We start from the raw sequence: 25,967 nt of genomic DNA, 5'->3' as shown, positions 1-25,967 counted from the left end.
GCTACAATGTGCAAATCACATTTGGATTCCCATATCTTGTCCAAGTTCACAATTATTACCTAAATCAATGTCCAATCGTGCGTAGCAACTAAACCTATATTTACTTTAGAGAAAAATAACATGATCTAAACAACCATGTGACATTTGTAGCAAAAAATGAACAATAGATATAAGATGATTCACAAGGCACATCCGAACCTAGACTTAACCTGAACCAATCCAACTATCTAGAACAATGCTTAAACAGTTGCAATATTACTTAATAGCACTATTCTGCTCAACACCCCCCTCCCCCTCCTCTCATGCCCATGCCCATCTTCCTGGACTACCACTAAGCTTCCTTGGCCTTCCTCCAGTCCACTACTCCACCCTCGACAATCCCCCCCCCCTCATGCACCAACATACGCATACCCCTATGCTGTCAAGCACCTTTTGGCTGCCACCTCCATCGCTTGGCATTAACCTAACCTGACAACTAGAATAGATCAGATAATCAGAAATCCAACTATAAGTAGGTCCAGATTTTGCTTTATTTCAGTTATCAGAAATGATCATATAGACTGAATCAGCAGTTTTAGTTTGCAGATCACACTAAAGTCAACCATAATCCAGTAAGAGTCTGATCCATTCAATGGCTTAAATGAGAATCAGCTTAAAGATCAATACGTGAAGCTCTTCAACTGATCTCTTTACTATTAGATGAAAATCAGTCAGTGCACCTTAACCTTGGTGCCGACTAAATCTAATTTATAGCTTGCAACCTATTAGCCAAATGATAAGAAGTCTTCCGGTAGAGTTCGTGTCCCTTGAAAATGTGTTGGTAAGTTATTCGCAGTATTTGGAATTATCCTTGTTAAGTATATTATAAACCCTACCCATGAAGCACTTACTAATTATGCTACCAGGGAAATGGAGCACCCAGACCAGAACATTTTAGGAAAAGATCGTCGACCATCATAAAATATCATCATGAAGAGGAAGTTGATGTCTCTCCCAGTGCAAGAGAAAAATTTCACCCTGTATATTGATAGGATGCAGCTTGGATTTGGAAAATATGGCTATAATTATTCATGTGCTGTCCAAAGTTGTTAACATACAGATTTACCAACTTCGTGCTTGGGACAGTATGATCATCACTAGCTTATGACCTAGCTCAACTTATAGGATTGAAACAACTCTTAGAGACTGAACTAGTGAGTCTGCATGTCATTCACGGACAGACTAATGGAGTACTGCTTGTACATACTGCTTGTACACAAGAAAATTTCTTACATGCTTGAGGTGTTGGCTAAACTACTGCCCTTCTGCCCTCAAATAATATATATAATAAACTGGAAAAACATGCACAAAAATGACTTGTAAAAACTTTCAATAATCATAAGGCACAAAACATGTTCTTCAAAGGCAATTTTAAATGGATTGATGCACACCAGAAGACTACTAATTAGGCGTCTAGTATCTTGAGGACCAATTTAAAAACACATCATCAAAATAAATTTTTCCCCTAAAGAGAAGCCCAAATATTACAGTTATAGTATACCCAACTTCCACTCTCCAAAACTTATAAATATGTTGGAGTTGCATTATATTTATGTATATTAGTGGATCCAGAACAAAATACAGATTGTACTAATAAACACCAAAGACGTCATCCCTTTAAACCAAGTTAAATATCTTATCATATTAACCAAGAATTGAAAAGATGTGTACTGGCTCTTACCAGTCAAGGACCAATTCAGACAGGCTCAAAAGTCAAAATGATCCAATTTTGGCAAAACAACACCGAACCACCTCTTATCATGCCTGAGGCATGTCAACCTATATTGAGGTGTACCAAATGTATATCAATTTTTTTTCAAATTTTGCTTGCCACCTTTTTCAATTTTTTTTGGCTCATTCATACCAAGGCTTACCACCCCTGTACCTCAATTTGAATCCTTGATTTTTAGCATTTAAAATTTTAATACTTCCAAAATTTTAGACCATGATATTGCAATCTCCTCCCCCATATCTAAACACAGAACACCCATTGTCTTGAATCTGATAACAGAAACCAAGCTCACCAAAGGTACTTCCAAGTTAATGACAGCCTGTATCCAGGTACTTCCACAATATCATACAATACTAAAACTAGTTACTGAAGGGACTATAGAATAGTTAATATTACATCAAGGACAAACAACCGGACCACTACCTTAACATCTCTTACAAAACTAGATCCACTTTATTAAAAAAAAATCTATCGAAAGTATTCTAGATGCAGGTAAGCACGATGCAGGGTAAAAACGAAACTCCAACCTTGCCTAAAGCAACTGTACAAAGTTTGCCAGCTTTGAATGTTTAGTTTTTGACCAGGCATCATGAGTAGCCCTCTTCTAGCCTCATATGCCTCAAAAATGCACTCCATCACACTTCGCAAAGAATTGCAATGGAAATAGTAAGCCAAATGCTTAACTTTTGTTAAGATATCATGATTAGTAAATAGACATGGTTTTAATACAAAAAAGGTTTCTGGCCTGAAACACAAATGCATGCGCACAATGTGCATACATATGTATATCCACAAGTGGTACATTACAACAACTAAATCTCAGCCTAGACCATGTGCTTTCTTTGTGATTGTTTTCATATACCGACTTAAGCAAAAAAATTTATCAATTTTTATGCTACAAGTTTACAACAAACCTGGAGAAACATTGTGAAATTGTACTAAATTTTATACGCTAACCCCACAAAATTTTTGCATATTTTGACAACATGGAAGTTTTGTATATTTTAATTTTTGTAGATTTTTGCGTTTTTCAAAATTCCAGCCCAAAACCACAGTTGTTTAAATCAAAAACAACTCCTTCAGTCCTCCATGACTAAAACAAGCACTTGGATCAAGATCTTCTTGCTTCGATGACACAAAGTAAAGGACCAAGAGCAGCATGAGGTCGTATCAACGGAATGCAGACAATGACATTAGCTTTAAAATAGGTAAACAAAGAAAAAAATGAACAGCAATTGCAGATTAGAACGGCTGAAAATACAGTCATATTTCACCTCTGATGCACAATATGAGGCCCATCTCCAAAGACGCCATTGGTGTGCAATCCCACTCTCCAATTCAATGGCTTGCAATGTTCTTGTCTTTCCGTTCTTGATTAAAGCTTCAAGAGAAGGAAACTGATCTAACCCTCCAAAAGGGCACAGACTTGCAGCCCTCCATGGCTAAACATTATAGTTGCAGATATAAATTAGTAAAATTAATAGTTTTGCAAAGAAACCAATTGGCTAAAAAAAGGACCAAAGTTGGTGAAATGTTGACACACCTGCCCAGCAGAACGGCATAGCTCACATGCCTCTTCTAGTCTTCCAGCCCTCAGTAGAGTCCAAATATCTTCAAGAAGTAACTCATCTTGCTTCTGTTTAGCATTTATAAGCCACTCATGTAATTATATATAGTTAATATAGCACACATGCCAGAAAAAGTAAAGAAATTGAAATCAAGTCTAGGTATGCATTCAAAAAACAGAAATTTTCACATGCCCACAGCTTCATTTTCTAGTTTGTTCGGCATTTTGCTGATAGATCACTAGAGCCATTGGTTCATTTCAAGAGCCTGGTGGTACATGGCAGTTAAACATTACTTGGAATACTAAAGACTCCTAGGCATCATGAGAAGATGTTTGACTTTTGAGGTTTAATTCCAACCTCCTAACAATTTCAAATAGAGAGAATTCCTATGAGTTTTTAATTGTTCCATCTTGATGCAAATCATCCTGTTCAAGGCAAGCTAAAGTAGATTTCTGAATCATCACGTATGGAATGCAAACTGAAAAATGCTAACACTGGACAAATGATTGTGAGTCAATTTCCGATAAAGACAATAGGACAGCTTCAAGGATTATGCAGAATAACCACTAATATCAAGGTTTTAAATACTGATACCAAACCCCTACTTTTTATCCATCTGAACAGTTGGTATCGGTACAGTACCAGTATGGCAGTACATACAATAAGTAACATATTCTAAACAATCGAAAAACCATTGATATCGATGGGTATGGCTGATATGGTGCCGCTCGTACACAATGATAAGGACTAGTACAGCCAGTATGGTGCCAGTATAGCCGTTTCGGCATGCCAGTTTCACATTGAAACGTTACGGTACAGGTCATATCGTCACATTTCAGCAGTTCTTAAAACCATGACTAATAGTACTATAAATAACAGAAAACTAAATTTATAAGGAAAACATAACAAAACAAAGGTCCCACAAAACTTTATAGTGTGTTCCAACTGCACTATGTACATTTGCTGACAAAAGATAGCAGCTAGTAGAAGCGTTTTTAAAGTAACAAGAAGAAAATGAAATGAAATATATGACAATATTATATCCAGTGTGGTTTACAGGTAAATCATTGATTAAAATTGGTTGAGAAGTCTCTATTCTTTAAAAACAAAAAACAAAATGAAACCCCAAAAGCCTTTAAAAAAATAAAATGCTTGACATCAAATTTTTTTTAGTGGCAACAAGGGAAAGACAGAGACAGGCAATACATCATTTTAAAAGGGAACGAATGGTTGCATTTTTACAAACTGGAGCTCAGGTTTGTAAGAGTACTCCCTGGGCATACCTAGCTTTATGGAATGTCATTCTATTAAGACTTATTGTTCAAAATACTTGATATAGTCATGCTACGAATGCATGACTCAGACATCTATTTAATCTAAATTTCTCCAAAGAAAATCACTGCATTTTTTTAATAGAAAAGTTAAAATTTTGTCCTTTTTTCTTATGGAATTCCAGAGTTGAAAAGGAATCGAGGAAAGATCGTTGACTTGCAAATGTCTGCTGCATTGCACCGCCAATTGCATGTTGATGTCAATCTAGGCTTGATCTTAGTTCAGGTAGCAACCATCCTTGTTCCCATGTCAACAGTTTTCTCGCATTTAGGAACTGAGAAACAGTTGTTGGTGGCTGATGTGGTGCGGTACAGTGGAGATCTAACGATGAACAGTAAGAAGATCAGCACATGATCAGTAAATGATGATTTCAAAGTCAGATGATGATATATAGGGGGATGTAATTCGATTTTGTGATGGATTTCAGATTCCAAATGGAATGAAAAAAAAATGACAGGATAGTATGGGGTTGACAGGAGAAGCTGGAAATAAGAGGTAAGAGTTGACCTCATTCAAGTCCTCCAGACCTGCTCCAGAGGAACTCAACAGCCTTATACCACCAAGAAACTGATGCAGCAAGAATGCTTTTATTCATTCATCAGTCAATGATCTGAACTTCCACGCATATTTTGATTTTTAACATGTGCATCCCATCTAAAAGGGAAACATACAAGTAAAACAGAAAACTAAATAAAGAAAAAAAGAGAAACGAAGGTATAGTCTGTGCAGAATCTAGAGGGGCACGATTCTCTGAATATTTCATATTTGTGCAAGGTAGCATGTTTCACTGGAGTTCACACTTATCATCCATATTGTTAGAATCCTTAATTGTGTACACGCATCATCTTCCACAATTAATAGAATCCCTTATTAGAGAACATCTTGCATATAGTGGCTAGCTCAACTTGTTCTTCTGTCTCAAGGTATCTCTATCTTCCTTGCTCCTTAATATACAATCACAACCATTGATGAAGATTGATATTCAGCTACTATGACTCTATTACCTCAAACAATAAGACATTCCATTGTCATAGGTCAATATACTTACAGAAAAAGTTAAGGACACAAATTAGAATCAATCACAATCAAGGTTTGCAAACCAGTATCGAGTATCATACTGGTGCCTTACAGATACAGTAGGGTACGTCCAGTACAATATGATACAACCCTAGCACCGATACATAATTGAGAGGCCCTTTTCTCATGCAAGGCCATGGTACCACCCAAATTTGGGCGGCACGGATTGGCTAGCAAGCACACATGGTTTAAGTTTATAACCGATTGTTATCACGATAAGTTCTATGTTACAAATTCTTCTTAGTTGAATGTTGTGTTACCTTCTCAGTCCCATCTATCAGCACTCAAGAATGCAAAACATGACAATAAGGTAACAATAGGGTGAACACGAACAAAATTATATGTACCTCACTCACCCAATGTATTATATTTCAAAGCGAAAAACTTGTTGGATTAGTCTAGTAGAAGGTTTGAAGTATTTTTGTTGTGCATATCAAAGTGAGAGTCTACATTAGAAAGAAACTCATGCTATTTAGGTGTATCACAAGGTAGGTTGTCTTTATAGATATGTACTGGGTGTTGAAGGAATATTGGAATGTATTCATGTTGAAAAATATAAGTGCATTCTTGTGAGATAGTTTGCTTCTTTTAAGCAAAAGAAGCGAGCCTTGTTTAATTCAAAAGGCCATGAGTTGTAAAAGTTTAATTTCACTAAAGATTAATGGCCCCTTATACTGTGATTCCATGAATTGAAGTTTAAATTTAGAATGATATGCTTCCGCAACAATTAATTGGACTGAATTCAGGCCATTGATTGGCCGTCATTGTAATCACACTCAATACTTAGTAGAGCTGGGTTCTAGGATGCAACACTTATTTTTTGCATAAGACATTAGGATGCCCACCCATTCCTTGAACATACAGCCTTGTTTAGTAAACTCACCCATTTATGACTTGCATATTACTTTACAAAGAAAACCAAGAAAAACACACATTTTATTCTGGCTTTATAGATCAACTCATGAATAAATCCCATAATGATCCGACAAATATTCCTTGCTCTTAAAACCATACATGCATCACATGTGCCAAGTGCTAGTTACTAATAAACCAAGGGAAACCCAGCATGTTTGGTGCATTCACCAAATGGTGCCACAATTTGCATTCATCAATTAGAACTTATAATCTAGGGAATTTGATTGGACAACTTTTGAAGGTTCTAGATGCTTCGGAGCAATTAAATCTTACTGATAAACATACAGAATCAGTATAAAGAAAATGCAATAAATAGATACACATACTTTGTCATCAGAAAGTGGTCGTGCTACTTCACGTGTTGGAGCATCAAAATCCATGTGCTGGATTATAGCTGGATCATCATTCTTCTTCTTTAAGAACCTCTGTGTATGATGCCAAACTCCAGAGCTTGGAAGATAGGAACCAACATGAGACCCTCTCACCTACAAAAACAATTACTATTCCACTTACTAATGGTTAACAGCAAAACAGGTTTATAGCTGCTTGTTACAGTGCTTCATGACAAGGTTCTGCAAGTTATACTTGATAAAGAAAAAGTTATGCCTATCAAAACAGATGCTTCAGAGCATGCAAATAAAATCCAAAAAAAAAAAAAGTTAAGCCTATCACACTAATTCCTCTAACTTTACAATAATTCAAGGGTGCAGATGCCTCACCTTCTGGGACCCCTAACCAACCCTCTGTGATACCAAACAGGCCCTGACTAGCACAGTGAGCAAATCTTTGGTAGCTAATCCCATACCATTTCTACATTGAGGCACACAATATTAGCCAGGGACTAGCATAGGTCCGTACCCGGATTTACAAATCCTTGGTACAAACATATACATGCTTACATACAAAGTGTGTGTATATCAATTAAGATATTATGATTATGAAGACAATGTATGAGAAAGTAACGGATTCTGTACTTGAAAACTTAAAATGTATTTAACTAATTCACTAATTTTGGAGTTGACTATTCAAAACTACAATTATATATTTTCTGTATACTTCATAAACGTGAAGTTGACCAAAATACATTTCCCCCATTTCATGCTTTGCCATATGTAATCAAATGTGTCAATAGAGAGAATTACAGATTCCAAAATCGATTCACCAAAACAGTGTTCCATCTATACCATGGAGGTTTTCCAATACAGGAAAACACAAAGCAATACAGCATGATCTGTAAGTGTAACAGGACCTCAAACTGTGGCCAAACTCCAAGATACTATCCTATTCCTCATCCACCATATCATAAACCTCAGAATTCCTCCATCATAACCAAACAAAATTACAGTATGGGGGAATCATGACCTAGCCATCCCAAAAACCCTATTAACAAAAGTTGTTGCTTTTGTCAAACCCTTAGAAATGGTCATGTCCTCTGTAAACATCAGCTTGTTTAAATCCTTTCTAAACATAAATACAAGTTATATGAAGGTTTCCCTTGCTCATTTGGACACTTTTACACAGCCTCAGACTATCTCATGTGATCCTAGCATATTCCTTGTATGTGACCATAAGATCTCAATTACCTCCATTATGGAAATGGTCAAAAAACCTCCTTATGGGTGGGTCCACCCTGCTTGTTCATAAATTTCCACATTGGAGTAACACAGTGTTTACACAATTCAAAACACTATCCAATTTTTCGACACTGTTGTAATTCCATTAAATATATATCCTCATATATATCTTCTACCATTTTTACCAATCAGAATTAGTGAAACAATCAATCTCCTCTATCATGGTATAGAAAGATAACAAAAGTAATACACTATTGTATATGTATGTAGGCATCACAATTTAAATAGTACATATATATATACATATATACACATAGATATATACATATATACACATATACATATATACATATATACATATATATATATATATATATGTATATACATATATATATATATATGTATATGTATATATATAAGTAGGTTCGTGCATAGATATGCGTACACAGATCAATATAGAGCAAATACAGAGGTTATAATAGCAGATGTTCACAGATGAAGAGAAACCCCTCCAAGCAATATATGAAGATACACACTCAATATAGCTAGACTGACTAGATTTTTCTTACTGGCAACAGTACTAGATATGATATCGAATGATGTACACTAGGTCTAAATTACATTTAGTTAATTTACTAGTTTTATTGAGTCTTAAAGAGTAGGTTGAGTATATTAAATTTGTTTCTGCCCATATCTATATTATTTGTAGCACTTAGCCCTAAGAGGCTGCATCAGTAGATACGATAGCGCTAATAATGGATTGATCTTCTTCCTCTATTGTGTTCCTATTCCTTTATCTTATGAAATATTAAACCCTTTCGCACCATTGCCTTCTATTGTTTTACGTTGTTCAACTCCATGTAACTCAAGAAGCTGAACTCTTTGTTTTAATGATCGAGCTTACTTTTCCGTCGAATATTTTTTATTTTAAAACATCTTCTGAACTGGCTTGTTTATCTGTAATCTTAGATGTTTTCACTCTTTGAAAAACTTTATACGAAAAATACAAATATGACAAAATATAATATTGCTGATATTCACAAGCGGATTTTCTTGCTTGCAGAGCAATAAATTACTGATTGACTATTATGCTCTCTACTACATTTTTCGAATGCTATACATTTCTGAAGAGCAGAATAATCTGTAATTTAGAATTTATTGCTCTGCAAACAACGAAAACACCTCTAGCAATATTTCCACCCATGTATATACATACACACTTATATACACATATTCCCTAGTGTGATCCCCAGAATGCATTGTGATAATGGCAAAAAAAAAATCTAAACATTTTAAGGTGTATAATTTCCAAGTTTCATCTAGTGATTGCCTATTTCAGGTGAAAAAAAAGGCATCATAAAAGAAGTATATATGTATCAATCATCAGGCATCTAGTCAAATAAATAAGAATTCTCAGCACTTCATAAAAGCAAGCTATGTAAATCGAAGGAAAAGCTCAACACCTTTTTCTCCAAATCAAGGGCTTCTGAAGCTAGCCCTTCTAGCCAAAGGATTATCCGAAGACATAATTGTGCAGTATGATCCGTCATAACAAACTGGCACGCCTCCTGATGTGATGTTGTTGGCAACTGTATAGTAATAATTAATGGAATTGAGAGCAGATCTTTATACATCTAAAGGAGAGTAAAAGTGCAACATTTCATGGAAAGTTATAAGGAAGATGAAGACTTCATCAGGCAATACCACAAATAGGTCTTCAGGAAGTTCTTCATTTCCTGCAATATGATGAAAAAAGAATTCAAACCTTGTATTTAAAAAGAAAAAGAAAATCAAACCAAGAAGGCTGTAATATTGATTTAGAAAAAAGAAATCCAACAAGTTCTTTATCTAACTGAGAATTATAGAAACATGGTACGCAACATGACAAAGCTTACAACTAGAATGCTATGAACATCACGTAAAGCATATAGCAGTAACCATAGTCAGTAAGTGCTGTCCTATCTATTTGGGGTAGCCTTTCCGACCAGACTTGGGACAAGCATCAGTAATGTTAGCTTATGAGTACGGTACAAGATAAGATGACATCTAAATACACATATACAGTGATTATGTCAAAAACTAGTTGTAATGAAGCAATTTAAGGATGTCGTTGCATACATTTTTACTCTTGATCAGAACAGAGGTGTTAATAGGACATGTTTTCATAACCAAACCTGGTCGCTGTCTAAAATTTTGCATTTTTTGGCCATCCAAAATGTATTTCTGAGTAATGAAAATATAATTAGGACAAAACAGGTGTTCAAAATTCCATATAAAAACCTGAGGTGACAGCAGAACTATACTAAAACAAAATGCATTAAGAAATTAGAAATAGTAATGCATTTACAAGTGTCAGCACTTACTACGGTTTCTTATGTTATATCACTGTACCAGAGGAAATATTTTCTCATGCAAACTAAAGAACAAGCTAGACTTTCGAGAAGGCCTTAAGTTTAATTCAGTAACCATAGAGCAAATACACCATCTATATATACCTCCATAATCTTGGTGCGTTATCTTTGGAAGGATGATGATATAAAAATATATCATGACTTTTTTTTCTTTATCAAAAAAAGAAGAATTCATCATATAATTTTATACTTACAACTGTCACCTCAAGCAACAGTAAAAAAGAAAAAGAGACTGAAAGCCACCGTCCAAATCCACCATCAGTTCCAACAAAATAACTTTAAGACATAACAAATAAATTGAGAAGGAGTAGGATGAGGAGATTAAAAATAAGATTGCTTATACAGTTAAAAGCTCAAAAGTAGATTGCCTAAATAGTTGCAGAGCGATTACCTTTGCCAAAGAGAAACCAAAGAAGTGACCAAGAAGCTGCCTCCTCAAGCAAGAGTCGAGCTTTTTGCTGTATGAATTTGTCCTCCACCACCCGGTGCCTCCCTGTACTACCATACCTGACAAACGAAACATGAGATCATGTTGAACTGTTACAAAACTTACTAACCTTGTACTAGTAGCCCAAAAGTTATGCATAATAGCAAGAACTCAAAATTCAAGAAAAAGAAACCATCTCAAATCACCAGAACACAAGATTTACTCATGCCAAACATCTTACATTACAGAAAAAGTTTCACTCTTCTTAAGCAAAAATGCATACAATTCTATTTACTAAATAATCATCATCATGTTAAAAGTTAAATGCTTAAACCGATCAGCTCAATATTTAATTCAAATAAGGCATCAAGGCCAACACAGTCATCATTAAATAAGTTTTTTTGGCAAATTGGATAAAAGATAATCCATTTCTTGGGTTCCAGGTTTACAACTTCCATTAGGAATTTATTTAGATTTTAGAACCTCACAGAATACATCCAGACTAACAAGCTCCAATAGACGTCTCTAAGCTATCTATACTCCTATCTGTTTGCTTTGCTAACAAAATAGTTAATTGGTTTTCTTGCAATGTGTATGCAACCATCCTTCAGGAACAGTCATATAGATCCTAGTTTCAAAATGATGCTTCAATTGGCGCTACAGGGTCACCTTGTTTCCTCCAAAACTATATACAGGTTCATCTCGATTCTTATTCTCTTGATTCCTATCTCATCCAGAAATTGATTCCCCAGAGGACTTCTAGCTTCAGCTTCGAACAGACTTGCCTCGGTGATTTTCATCTGGTTAGCGCTAGATTCCCTTGAAAATCACTTACAATGCAACTAATACTAGGCATGCCAAATCTCTTAGTTAAACAATCATATTTCATACGGAGCAGTAGCCCAACGGAAGGATGCCTAATGATGGCTTTCTATCAGATCCAAAATCCCTCCCTTACAACAAAAGTTTAAAGACCCAGTCCATCCTGGCAGTAACATACCAGACCACAGAGAGATTGGGTCCTGGGATGAATCCAGGGACCCAGGTCTCTCCAAGCAAGTTCATCCCAGTCCGTCTCAACCAGGATAAAATGGGACAGTTGCACATCTCAACACTTGGGATGGATTGGGATGAACCAGCAATAAAGGACACCAACTTTTTAATTTTTTATATTTATTATTTTTCTTCACTCTTCTGATTATGGTTGTTATGGTCCATCTCAATACTGTATCTAACCAGCCTGATACCAGGACAAGCCTCAATACCGAGATTTAAGCAACTTATAAATTATTTGTATGGGTACTCTGGGCAGTAGTCCAATACACATGCCATATTAACTTCACGTTCTGCATCCTCTGCTTCCGCAACAGCTAGCACGTGAATGCAAAAATAATCTTCTATGTTGTATCCACTTTATCATTTCCCAGCAAAGATTGTCTGATCAAATAACTGGTCATGTTTTGCTAATGATGACTATGGACATAAACTATCTGCATATATCCATCCACATGTAAGTAGTTGAAACTTACTAAAAGAGCGTTAGCTGGTTAATTTATGGCAGCACTATACCTAAGGACATTTCTGGTTGCGTGACATTTCTGTCCTCTGAACATATTACATTATTGGCAGCCTATTTGAAATACCATTACACGGTAATGAAGTATAATCAGCTACCACAGATTCTCCCATCTCTTGGAGCATTCCTTTGGTTGTGATGAATTTGTAAGTTACCCTGCATGTTAACAAAGGGCCTATTTGACATTACTTTAATTTATAATTTTTTATTTTTAAAATAAAATCACAAAAATCAAAAAAAAAGGCATATTTAGTGTTATTGTTTTTTTTTATATTTTTCAAAAGTCACTTTCATTATTTCTTAAAAAATAAAAGTAAAATATTCTTAACTTCAATATTTTCAAAAACAAGAAACACATGTTTTTAACACTACCACCAACACCACTTCTACCGCTACCATTGTCTCCACCACTACAGTCGTCGCCTCCGCTGCTGCAATTGCCGCCGCCACCACTATCACGGCCTTCACCACACCACGGCCACCATCATCATCACTTCCACCATATCATTAGCACCCACACCATCATCATTGCAGCAGTCACCACACCACCGCCAACATCATTGCTGCATTCATCATATAACTAACACCCTCACTACTGCAATCGCGCACCACCGCCTCCATCTCACTGCCATCAACATCATGGTAACCTTTGCAAAATCGCTAATGCCCCCCCCCCAACCAACCACCACACTCCTTACCACTTTCGCCACCCCAACCACCAACACCATCGACACCTCTATTACCTATGTCGCCACTACCATCTCCACCACCATCGCCAGGTTCATATTTTTAAATATAATTGATTGTGCCAAACATGTTTATATTTTTTAAAAATTTTAAAAAAAAAGATCTATTTTTCTGTTTTTAAACATAGAAAAATAAAGGTGATGCCAAGTAACACCTTACCTTTCTATTTTCAATTGTGTATATTGCTTAACCCATCCACACCACTTAAGTTATATGCTTTGACTTTAGTTAAAATCTGATAGACGTAAATTAGGGCATTGAAAAAGTAGAAAATCCATGAGGGGAGAAAAGTCTACGATTTAACTTGACTCAAATTACATCCCAGATCTTTAGTTTCGCCAAGTAAATTTAAGCCTGAAAACCAGTAATTGAGAAGTTTCAAAGATCAGGTTTTTATGTTCATTTCATGCCACTTGAAGGAGTACCCAAATCGACATTTCCCATCATATGTCAAAAGTAGTTATATTTCTCTATAAAATGATTCAAATGATTTAAGTAATTTGAACAGTCAGAATATTTTCCTTCCAGTACCTAATTGAAGGTTTGGGAATCTCCAACAGATAGCTTGCAGATTGACTATTTCTTCATGCAGCCCAAAACTGTATTTCTGTTACTACTTCTTAGCAAGTTTTCATTACCTTATCAAGGCTGTTCCTATCAAACATGAGTTCAGAATCTGAGCATACAAGACTATTTAAAAAAATGTCACAAAAAAGGTGGAGTTTGCCATCAAAGAATTCTACTTCTCTAATAATATCACCTTCATTATTGGCCCAAATCAAACAAGAAATTGCTTTTTTTTCCTGTATTGGAATTCTACTTCTCTAATAATATCACCTTCATTATTGCCCCAAGTCGTGGAAAGGAGAAATTGCTATTTTTATCTGCTCTCTTTTCATTATATTTCAGGGACAACGAAATCATCTCACCGAACATTTTGCAGTATTTTCTATTTACATCCTCCAATGAGGGATCATACAAGTGGTGCAAAACTCTAAAGTACAAGCTCCTATAGAAAGCAAACCTTATTGCCTCGGAGACATTCCGGCATGACTTTTCAAACCGCAAAATAAGATCAGAGAAAGGCATCAACCCTGCAATATGTAAAAACCAAGCATTTTTAAATTTGATTTCTCACATTAATAAAGGCAAACATAAATGACATAATAAAAAATATGAATGATTCGTAGCCACTACCACAATTTGTAGAAGGGTTAGTAATGTAGCTTATACCCCATCTCAGCATCGAGCTTAAATAGGTGCTTTCTTTCTCTTTATTTGGCTAAGGGCAGTTTTAGCAAACATGGTATAAGAGTTGTGGATCATGCCAAGTATAGACAAAATAACATGAACTATTTTCTGAGATGGGATACAACTATAAGTTTTAGGGACACTAGAATGTTTGAAGCTCCTACCATTTAGATTGACTTTAGCATCAAAAGACACTTCCTCACGGTTTTGTAGATGTCTGTTCTTTTTAATTCATAGTATTCCCATTTACTATGAGGAATTTTTGGCAGCACCTTCAGCAATGGATAAAGCTAAAGTTCTCATCAAGCAAAATTCTTCATATTATAATTAAACCATAAATCTCTCCCTCTCTGTATGTGTGTATGTGGGTTGGTAAGTGAGCAGGTGGGTTGGCGAGGGGAATGTTTTCAAATAGCAAATTGGTGGAGATCTTCAGGGCTGCAAACAAGTAGGATCAAACCAGGGCATGTTTCACCTGACCTGGGCTACATTTCAGGTGTTGATTTTGGACTCAAACCCAATCCATTCGCTAATCAGGACATATTAGATCGAATTCATGAAAAAAAATAGACCAATGGGCCATCCGGATTGAGTCGAGCCCAAGCATAATCCGAACCCAACCCAAAATATTTGGGTCTAGGTTGAGGCTTGTTTTACATGATTTAGGTTTTCGAATTAGGTGACATCTCGTTCAAGTCAAGTCAGGTATACTTTATATTAACTCAATTAGATCCAAATAAATTATGGCCTGAGTTAGGTCATGTCCCAAATTACAAAACCTAGACCCAACCAAGTTTTCAAGATAAGTCCAATTATTAACCCCAACCTGGCATACTGGTCTTGAACCAGGTTGCTGAAGAGTACATTAATGGTTAGCATAACTATCATATGGGTATAAATAATGTCATATACGAGCAAAGAGAACATTAATTGTCTAACGTGTGTTGCAAGCCAAATGGACCTAAATGTTTCTTACTCAACAATTACACACCAAATAATGGAATTTGAAAATATAAATGTAAAAAAATATCAATAAAATCTTTAATTTGCCTAATAATGAAAATTATAACTAGTGCAAGAAATCATTTTACAAAACTTTTTTTTCTTTTTTTTCTATTCACAACAATGCTAGGATTAATGTAAAGCCAAGGTTTTTTTTTTTTTTTTGAGGGACAGGCAAATAGATATGAAACACAGATAGGGATACAACCATATCGGATATGGATATGACACGATACGAAAAGTTGACACAGCAAATATTAATAAAAAAAGGTGATATGATAAGGCAAGGACACGACATGCATACGTATGTTTTCGTAACATACATGTAAAAAACATCCAAAAAGCATAACTAATTATCACAATATAGTCTATGCTTCATATAATGACATTCAAAATCATAAATTCTATGATTAAAATTCATTGAGGAAGAAAATAAACACCTATCTCAAGAGCATCCAGAAAGTATCAACATATTATATAAGTATCTAGGCCTTTTAGACTTTCAAGCAATGAGATACATATTAGAGGTATCGAGCACATACACAAGGTATATCATACACATAATAATAACCAACACAAATTGGATGAAGACACGAGTGAAAAATGGAGTATACATCAGCCCAACTGCAAGCATTTAAAAGGAAAAAAAAAAGAATGAAATATCATTGCATTAGTTTCAAGTTCTTCTAAAATTGGAGCAATCAATGCAAAAACACTTCGAACTTTCGTAGAAATATGTGATCTACTACAAAAATATATGCATGAGGCTCAAGAAAATTATTTTAATTTTTAAAATAAAGAGAATAAGAACTTTGTCACTATTGGATCTGCTCAAATTTATTTTCCAAAACAAGTTGTCAAATTCAAACCATTATCACCTGCAAAAGTAAACCAGACCTTCAAAAACAAGAAAACCAAAGTTATTATAAATCATAAAAATGCTATCACAACCCATAGCAAACTAAAAATGACATTGTCAAGAACAACCTATGTTTTATATGAAGACAGCCTAAGCAACAAAATATCTGTTTGTGCCATTCTGTATTGCAGCAGAATATGCTACACTCTGAGAAACAATAAGTACCAACAGCACTCCCTTGCACTGAGCCCTTAGTTAGCCACACTGAGAAATAATAAATACCAACAGCACTCTCTTGCACTGAGCCCTTAGCAAACTAGATTCAGGGTGGGTATCTAAGCAACTTAGGTTGCAAGAGCAAGACGGGAGAGATAAAATTATCAAGGTAAGGAAGCACTTTGAAGCAGGTGCATGTAAGAGAAGACAAAAATATTATGAAGCAAGTGTTTTGTAGGTGAAAGTGATGGCCAAGCCAAATTATCAGTGATGCAACAAATTTTTAGAATATGGTATATTACAAGCTAAGAGTTCAAGATTTGGTTCTCATCAAGTTTGAACACTCATGTCGATTAAACATTGCTGTTGTCAACTTTCTCTAGAACAAGGAGCTACCTCTGTCTGAATGCTAATACATTACAAAAAGCAATATTGTTGCTTTATCCTTGCAGAGTGTAGCATGCATATCATTGTAATTATGAGACTAAAAATTGTGATATATCATGCTAATAACCTTGAAGTGCAGAATCAAGAAGAGAAGCAAATAATGTAAAAGTCGTCTCTCCATCTGCCAAGACCTCATCTTCATTCTTGCAAGATTTTAGTGATTGGCTTGCCACTTGTCGAATTGAATCGAAACCAGCATTCAGCTCAGAGACTGCATGACTATCAATGGATGCCCGTCTTTTCGATGAATTTAATACTTTATCCAAGCCATCAGTGTCAATACTATCCGCTTCCCGTTTAATTTCTTCAAGCAAGAGTGCAGTATTGGGTCGCCTTTGAATGTTATTACCATCTAACAAGAGTCTTGCATCAGAAAATTTCGACACCGAATTTCCTAGGAGTGGTGAAATATTTGAGGTCGACTGCCTCTTCCTGTATGGTGGAACATAAGAAATAAGTGGACATCGCAGAAGGAAAGTTGTCTCACTAAGATAAATAGCTGAATAGAACTTTCAAAGAACTCAGATGGTATAAAGAACTAGATGAATTATATAAAAGTGGAACTAAAATGGAATAAATAACCAAGTGAATTATGTCAGTGGATATATATACAACGTTGATCAAATATCTATATGAGTAGAGCTAATAATGTGGGTGCCCATGCAACAGCCCAAATAAGGTCGACTCTTACCAGATGAACAGGGCGCGGGGCAACACCGATAATTTGAGTCGTTGGATGTGGCCTACATCTCTAAACTATCAAAAAATCATATAACTTGGGGATCCTCGCCATTGGATGTAATGTCTTCCTCTTCTTCTATCATGTGGTCTTCCAATTCCTTAGTTTTCCTTTAAATTCTCTCCTCTTCTTCAAGTTGATTATTCCTAAAAATGCAGCCCATATATTTGGACCAAAGTAGCATACCTAGTCTATGATAGAAACTTATTTAACTTATGCATCAGATTTCCAAGTCTAATCAATTATTCATGTGTGTTATTCACAAGTGTATCAAAAAAAAAACAAAAAAAAAAAGGATGATCATCCTGCCAGATCTCATAAAGATGAAAATAGATTAAGTAAATTGATATAATGCCAAGAATACGGAAAAAACACGTTGTCTGCATATAATCGTATTTAATTGGAATTTCTAGAAGGGAATGCAAACGAAAAAGAAAATAATTTTTTTGGCATTGGAAAATCAATAATCTAGAAATGCTGAAGTTAGAAACAGATGAAGAGAAACTACATGGTCAAGAAAAAATATAAAAGGAAAGAATAACATGGAAAAGACGAGAAAAACTGTGATTTCTATGTATAATTGGCGATACTCGGGATTTTCACTCCAGGAAGTAGTTGTTAATGGCCTAGCAATGCTACCATTGGCTGGGTTTTGACCACAAAAGGGAAAAATTTCATCTGCCAAAAGCAAAAGATATGGCCATCTATCGTTCTATAAGTTAAGCGATTCGTTGAGAGAGGGTTCTCCCTGACAAGAAGTGGTTCCTAAAACCCTAAAGGCAAAAGACATGGTCATCTATCGTTCTATAAGTTAAGCGATTCGTTGGGAGAAGGTTCTCCCTGTCAAGAAGTGATTCCTAAAACCCTAAAGGCAAATGACACGGTCATCTATCGTTTTATAAGCCAAGCGATTCGTTGAGAGAGGATTCTCCATGTCTAGAAGTGCTTCCTAAAACCCTAAAGGCAAAAGATACGGTCATCTATCGTTCTATAAGTTAAGCGATTCGGTGAGAGAGGGTTCTCCCGGCCAAGAAGTGATTCCTGAAACCCTAAAGATCCAAGTGAAATCCAAGCGAAGAGTCCGATCTGAAACCCAACTAATGAGGAAAAAAGAGAAGGGAAGGGACTACCTATAGCGGCGAAATTGCTCCCTGCTGCTGAGATCTTCCGGATTGAAGTAGCTCGGCGAATCATCCATCTCATCCGCTTCCATCTCGATCCTTAAACCCTAAAATTCCGATGGAAACAAAAAGATTTGAAATCTTGGGAGGAGCATTGGGAACACAGCGCGACGACGAGGCTTAAACCCTAAAAATCGCGGTTTCGCACCGACCGGGTTCGAAATCGGAGCGCCAACGGACAGATCGAAGCACGGGCGGGACCGACGGGAGTTTCAAGAAGCTCCTCCGAGGGGTTTTGTGGCTGGAGGGAGCTCGGAAACGAATAAGAAACGCGTGAGCGATGGTAATATTTTGGGCCAGTTTTTGCCCGGCTCAAATTTATTACGAAGATTCCAGGCCTGGCCCAAACATGGCCCGAACGCACAACCAACATCTTTGAGCCCACCCGAGGGGGTGGAGAGTTATCGGAGCATGTTCAGTAGTGACGCGTGTTTTTGTAACCAATTCAGTGATGGAAGCTCTGGTCCCAAATCTCATATTAGTAACCGGAAACGCGGTATAGCGATGGGAATCTCCGTCACTATACGCGTGTTTTCTGGTAGTGCGCCTCGCCGCCGACCTCGCAGTCCCCCACCTCATCTTCTACTCCTCCGACACCTTCGTCGTCTCCATCATCGACCATGCCTGGCACCACATGCCCCGCCGCGAGGACGGCGAAGGCCCCGCCACCCTCACCGTCCTCTACGACCCCCCTCTTCAGGTCTTCCCCTTCGACCACCTCCCCACTTCTAAAATGCTTTCCATTAATATTAGTTGAATAGAAGGTCTCGTCAGCTCTCAGGCATTTTCGTTTGATTCTGCAAGTGGTGGGCCATAGTAGTGCCCATTAATTATTTGACTGAGATATCTCACTAGAACTTAAGTTTTTATAGCTGCTGCATAACCTCCATGTTTATCAGTAAATACAGGTCAAGATTAGAAGCTTTTTTTTTTTACTTTAACAATATTAGGATATTCTACAGCAATCTAGTGGGTTCCTGCACCTGGTGAGTGTGGCTACTAAATGCTTTGCAATCAACTTGTGTAGGTGTTATTGTGTTAATTTCCTTTAATTTATTTTGATATGCTTGAATAAAATTTTTTGAAAAATAATGATGCGGAAAATGAGCGGTTGAGCGGGTGAGGGGGTGCATCAAATTTCGTGCACCCTGGGGAGTCACTGGGGAGTTTCGTCGAAAAGTAGAGTGGTGTGATACATGGCCGTCCGTGAAGGGGGTCCAACACTGCCGGAGGTGGGGAAGGCTGATGGACCTGCTGCCCCTGATCCTAGAGGTGCAGCGAAGGGCCGCTCTTAGGCGGAGGTAGCGAAGGGAGTAACTCGGCAGCTGGCTTGGACGTGCCATCGGATGTCCCCTCGGGAGCTGAAGATGCTGCAGAGTAGGTTCTCCGAGGTGGTGGACGTCCCAGAGAAAGAGTTGGAGGAGACTCGAGCGGAATGGCGGAGCACCACGGTCATCGTGAGGAGCTTGGGGAGGATTGTTCCGATAGACTGGGTGGCAAAGAAAATCAAGTGGGTGGGACGTTTGGATTATAATGTGGAGTGTTTCTTGTTGATGGATGGCTTCATTGCTGTCCGGTTTGCCAAGGAGGAAGATCGCGAGGCCGTACTGATGAACGGCGCATGGATGGTGGCCGGACAGCTTCTTGCAATAGATCAGTGATGGCCTAATTTTGTTCCTGGTGTAGGGGGTTTTGGCAGGGTGGTTGTTTGGCTTCGCTTGCCACAGTTGCCCTTGGACTACTGGAAGAAGGAGACCATTCTCAAAATAGCTGCAAGAGCTGATAATCCCTTGGCCTTGGATGGATTTACGAAGCAAGGGCGGCGGTATGGCTTCTCCAGGGTGAAGATAGAGTTGGATTGCTCAGGCCCTCTCAAGCCGGGTACTCTTGTGAGGGGGAGATCGGGGGGTGTCGAGGAGACTTTCTGGCAGGGTTTCATCTACGAAAACCTGCCTGCTCCATGCTCCAAGTGTGGTCAGATAGGGCACTCGGCGTCGGAATGTGTCTGCTCCTCTTCGATGACTGGTGTAGCGGAGACGGCAAAGACCTGGGGGAAAGGGAAGGCAACGACAGGGATGGATCTCTTGGAGGATGGGGTGCAAATGAATGGGGAAGGCGTTGCATTGGAGGAGCTGTCGGCGTTTGGTCCGTGGATGGTTACGAGCCATATTTGGCATCAACGGGCGGCCAAAAAGACGACATAGAGGAAGGAGACGATCGAGTCCGGGACAAGGTCGAACTCGGTGCCCACACCTCCTCGGTCTGGCAAGGACTCAACTAGGGATAGGTCGGGAACTGATGCCTCTCCGATCGACCTTGAAGTGTGGCAGAAGCCTTCCAAGGTTGGCCAGTGTAAGAGTCTGGAGAAAGATGTCTCAGAAGCCGATGTGGGCATGGACAAGGCTGGACAGAGTCAACCCATCCAGGGAGCCGGAGCAGAAGCTGAGTCAAGCCACGGGCCGGGCTCAGGGTGGCTCAACCTGGTTTTGGGCCAGGATGCGGGCCTGGGTGAGCGTGGGCCAGACGGTGGACCGGGTTGGGCTGGTGATAGGCCCGAGCCCATAGAAGTGCAGCTCCCTGGTGGATTGGGCCCGAGCCCGAGGAAGCGATCCAGAAGCCCTTGGAGGGCATTTTGGACCAGGGGCTGGGCTGAGAAGGGTCCGACTCCTCTTCCTAGGGTGACACTTCCTCAGCCAGTGGTGAAGGGGCGGTCGGAGGTAGGCGCCCATCAGAGGAGCAGGAGTTCCCCTCCCCCTCACGGCAATGCGCAATCGACCTCCTCGAGCAGCGTGAGAGATTAGGGGCGCTGGCGATACCTCACGGTGTGGAGCGGCGGAGGCTCCAGGGAGGAAGCTGACAAGGGCCATCTCAGCGGTGGCGAACCTCTCGAAATTGGGGGTGGCGGCTCCGGTCAGGGTGTCCGGCATGGAGGGGAGGATGGAACGGCTCGACGGGTCTGGGGTGGCTCCATCCGGTACCAGAAACGTGCAGGTTGTTCCGTCTGGCACACTGAAGACTTCTTCATAGGAATTACCGTGCCATATGGCACAGGAGAATAGTGGCACCGGCCTTGTGATAGAGCTGGGTTCGGAGAACCATTTCGTTGGGGAATCAAGCAACTGTGGAAGAGCTGGTGGCATCAAGATGGAGCCAAATGGTGGGATGGGGGGTCCTGTGGCAGCAGCTGAAGATCTAGAGGATTCTACATGCCATATGGCACAGACTGATTGTGGAGGGGATCATCACCGTATCCTGGTTCAAATGATGGCAGCAGCGAAGGGGGTGAATCCTGTTGGGAATTGTGTCCTAAATCCAATCAATTGTTGATTGTAAATGTATTTGAATCAATTATAAATAATATGGTATTTATTCATCACCAGAACATCTTCACAAACTCCGATGTGATGAAGTCCTTAGGACTGCTTTGTGTAATGAAATATGATTTTGTCACACAGGTCCTTAAATGTTCATGACCGTATGATATACTATTAATAGGACGATAGTATTATCGGGTGTAGGTCATTGTGTATCATATTTGTTGGTTGTCTTCCAAACCAAAGAGTATAGAGATATTAGTATGCTATACAGGTGAATGGTAGTGTACGTTCACTGAACGTGACCAATTGACGGACTCTCTCTTGTCAAGAGTTGTTCCGAGTGGATATGGATATATGTATCCTTTAGACCTGAGATTGCAACCGGTGGCTTGCAAGCAACTCACTGTACTTTGGTGCCGGACTACCTGAATTTCTAATCCAGCGACGGAAGGTTTCTGGATCCAGTCAAGTACTTGTGATAGTCAGTTGGAGATCAAGATGGGATTGACCTCCCTTAGAAATAAGGATGAATGCCTTGGGTTTTCAATTAAGTAGTACCCTGGCCAGAAAAAGTCAAATCTCTATCACTTGACTTATTGAATTGAAATATATTTTTGGATTGATTGTTTCAGGGTAGACAGACTTTGAACCCATCCTGGGCATTTTCTGGTCAAGATGATGAATTATGCGCTAACCATAGTCCATAGATTCTAGAATGTTGCTCTGCATCTATTTTGGCTTATCTGGACGTCGGATCCTATTGCTAGATGCTTACATCGATTGGTACAGAAAGTATTCCTATGCTACCAGCTTAAGTTCGAACGTGTGAGGTCACAGACTTTGAGGCTTTTTCTGGATCGATTATTTCTGGCTAAGAATCATGAAAAGGTAAAATGATCAATGTGATTAACCGTTATACCCTGGGCAAATTGTTGCTCATATTGGAGAGACCAATTGGTGATTGGATCACCAATTAGACTCAATTAGATTGAGTGGAGGAAGTTAGGTCAAACCACAATTGACATTGAATGTGATTCGGTGTTCAATTTTCTTGGGTTCGAGTCAAATCAGATTTGACTAGCTAAAAGGTTGATTAGAACCCTTTTCCTTTATATAGGGTTGGGACCATCTTCTTTTTCCTTTTTGCCCTTTGCGTAGGACCCACCTTATGTCCTTGTGGGCCCCACATCTTGCTTGAGTGGGACCCACACCTCGTGATTCGTGTGAGGACTGCATACTGGATGCATCCTAGCCCTGTGGTAGAGTTCAAATTAGATTTATACTCTTTACAGGACACCTCACACTTTGGATTGGTTTTGAGCTTATCCATCCAGCCTGCGAGGCCCGCATCCTGGACATGTGGCACAGTGCATGTGTGCCACCTCCACCCTACAGGACACCTCACACCTTGGATTGGCTTTGAGCTTATCCATCCAGCCTGCAGGGCCCGCGTCCTGGACTTGTGGCACAGTGCATGTGTGCCACCTCCACCATACAGGACACCTCACACCTTGGATTGGCTTATCCATCCAGCTTGCGGGGCCTGCGTCCTGGACATGTGGCATAATGCATGTGTGCCACCTCCACCCTCCAGGGCACCTCACTCCCTAGACTGAAATTCTTTCTCATAGCCATCCAATCACACTTCATGAGAGCTTTATAGGCCATCATGAGCACCAGGACACGTGGCATCATGCATGTTTGACATGTGGCAAGTGAGCTTCTTTGTTGGACTTCCTCTTCCTCTATAAATAGGGCAGATGGCTGCCATCTTTGTAGAGAAAAAAAAAGATCTGGCTTAGAGTATTTGGTGTTTTGACACCAGTTGGGAAAGAGTGAAGTGAGCTTTGAGAGTTCATGTTGTAAGAAAAAGAAAGAGAAAAGAAAAGATTGAAGGAAAGGGTAGCTAGTCCTCTTCCTCCTAGTTCTCTCCCTCTCTCTCGGCCACATGCTACATCCCTGCGAGCTAGCACTCTCCGGAACGCCGGTTGATCCAAAGGCCTCGCGTGGATTACTTGTAGAGGCTGGACGCTTGTGCGGTTGTGGAGCAGCAAGCTAGAACCAACCTGCTGAAAGGTTAGTGTTCTGTTTTCAGTTTTTGGAGTTGAGATTTGATCTCAATTCAAGATCACATATGATGTGATCCATGCATGAATATTTCTATCACATATCCTGCGGATTCATCTGGGAATTTAGTAGGATTGGATCAGATCTAAAGCTTGCAATGGGCTGTTTTGAACAGCCCTGTTTTATTCCGCTGAAAATTGTTTTCAAATTGCATACTTTCACCTTAATCGGTGAATCCTCGGCGCATACGATGCTCGAATTCCCTTCAAATCCAGCAGACTTGGCGAGCAGAGGGGCTTTGAAAGAGGCGGTGTTTCATGATTGCAACCCTGGGGTAGTGGGTTGTGACGCTTCCATGGGTGATCAATGAAGGTTCTTTTATGGAACTGCCATGGCACGGGGAAGTCCTCTTTTGCCCCGGCTTTTCGTAGAATTATGCAATAGCACAATCCGGATATTTGTGTGCTGTTTGAGACCCAGTTATTGAGGAGGAGCCAACAGAAGGCTAGGAGAGTGGTACCTAGGTCGTGGGGATTCTATGCAGTGGAGTCTCAAGGGCTGTCTGGAGGCATTATTGTTACTTGGGTGCAGGGATCATGTAGACTAGACATCTTCCATGTTTGTAACCAAGAGGTGATTATAGTGATCTCAGAGGGCAGTAGAGATTCTTGGGTCCTTGCTGCGGTGTATGCTAGTATTGACTTCAGAGAGAGACGGATATTGTGGGAGGAGGCTTCTCAGTTGATTAGTCAGGGCTATCCTATGATGCTGGCTGGTGATCTTAATTGCATTGTTGATCCTCAAGAGAAGATGGGGGGAGGCTCTTCTCTTATGAGAGAAAGATTAAAAAGTTTTAGGACTTTTTGATATCGAATGGACTGATAGACCTGGGGTTCTCGGGCCCTAGGTTTATATGGTGCAACAATCAACAGGGTTGGGCTAGAGTTTGGGAGAGACTTGACCGAGTTTGTGTGACTGCTGGGTGGGTCCAGTGTTTTTCGAATCATCGTGTGAGACACCTGCCCATGATTGCATCCGATCACAGCCCTTTATTGGTGAGTACAGATGCATATATCCCAGTTCGCCCCCCCTTTGGATTTGAGAAGGTGTGGCCGTATTATCCACGATTATGGGAGATGGTGAGAGAGGCATGGAGTGCACCAGTCAGGGGAGATGCTATGTACCGGGTATCCCGCAGATTGGAGTTGATGAGGAGACGGCTGAGAAAGTGGAATCGTGAGAAGGTGAGGACATTTTCAGGAGGATTGAGGAGTCAGAGGAGGCTATTGCCAGGTTACAGGTTCCAGAGGCTCAGAGGGGAGATCTAGGGGATGAGGAGGTGGGGGAGCTTAGATCACTATTGGCACTGCATGACCGCCTCTTTAGGCAGCAAGAGATATTCTAGAGATAGAAATCAAGGGTACAGTAGATTGTGGAGGAGGATAGAAACACCAGATTTTTCCACTAGGCAATAGTGATCAGGAGGCACC

At 39.3% G+C, this 25,967-nt stretch overlaps 1 protein-coding gene across 4 annotated transcripts in view; it reads right to left on the bottom strand.

Annotated features, from left to right (window-relative positions):
- Nucleotides 1-19,383, bottom strand: part of LOC103697947 (nuclear pore complex protein) — a 52,224-nt gene extending 32,841 nt beyond the window's left edge. For 2 of the 4 annotated variants that reach the window (XM_088716789.2, XM_088716788.2), the window contains exons 1-9: nt 19,043-19,383; nt 17,241-17,605; nt 14,423-14,492; nt 11,040-11,155; nt 9,942-9,973; nt 9,701-9,826; nt 6,990-7,148; nt 3,315-3,407; nt 3,046-3,213 (exon numbers count right to left, since the gene is read on the bottom strand). In XM_088716789.2, the coding sequence (XP_088572915.2) occupies nt 3,046-3,213; nt 3,315-3,407; nt 6,990-7,148; nt 9,701-9,826; nt 9,942-9,973; nt 11,040-11,155; nt 14,423-14,492; nt 17,241-17,605; nt 19,043-19,125 (1,212 nt within the window). In that variant the 5' untranslated portion in view covers nt 19,126-19,383. The remainder of the gene's footprint in view (nt 1-3,045; nt 3,214-3,314; nt 3,408-6,989; nt 7,149-9,700; nt 9,827-9,941; nt 9,974-11,039; nt 11,156-14,422; nt 14,493-17,240; nt 17,606-19,042) is intronic. The other 2 variants (XM_088716791.2, XM_088716790.2) reach the window with 1 other exon arrangement.
- Between the last annotated feature and the right edge of the window lie 6,584 nt (nt 19,384-25,967).

Source organism: Phoenix dactylifera, chromosome 2 (genome assembly GCF_051530095.1).
Source record: "Phoenix dactylifera cultivar Ajwa chromosome 2, Ajwa_hap1_PhDact_Kaust_v1.1, whole genome shotgun sequence".
NCBI lineage: Eukaryota > Viridiplantae > Streptophyta > Magnoliopsida > Arecales > Arecaceae > Phoenix > Phoenix dactylifera.
The sequence above is the reverse complement of the archived record's forward strand: the minus strand, read 5'-3'. Positions and strand labels throughout refer to the sequence as shown.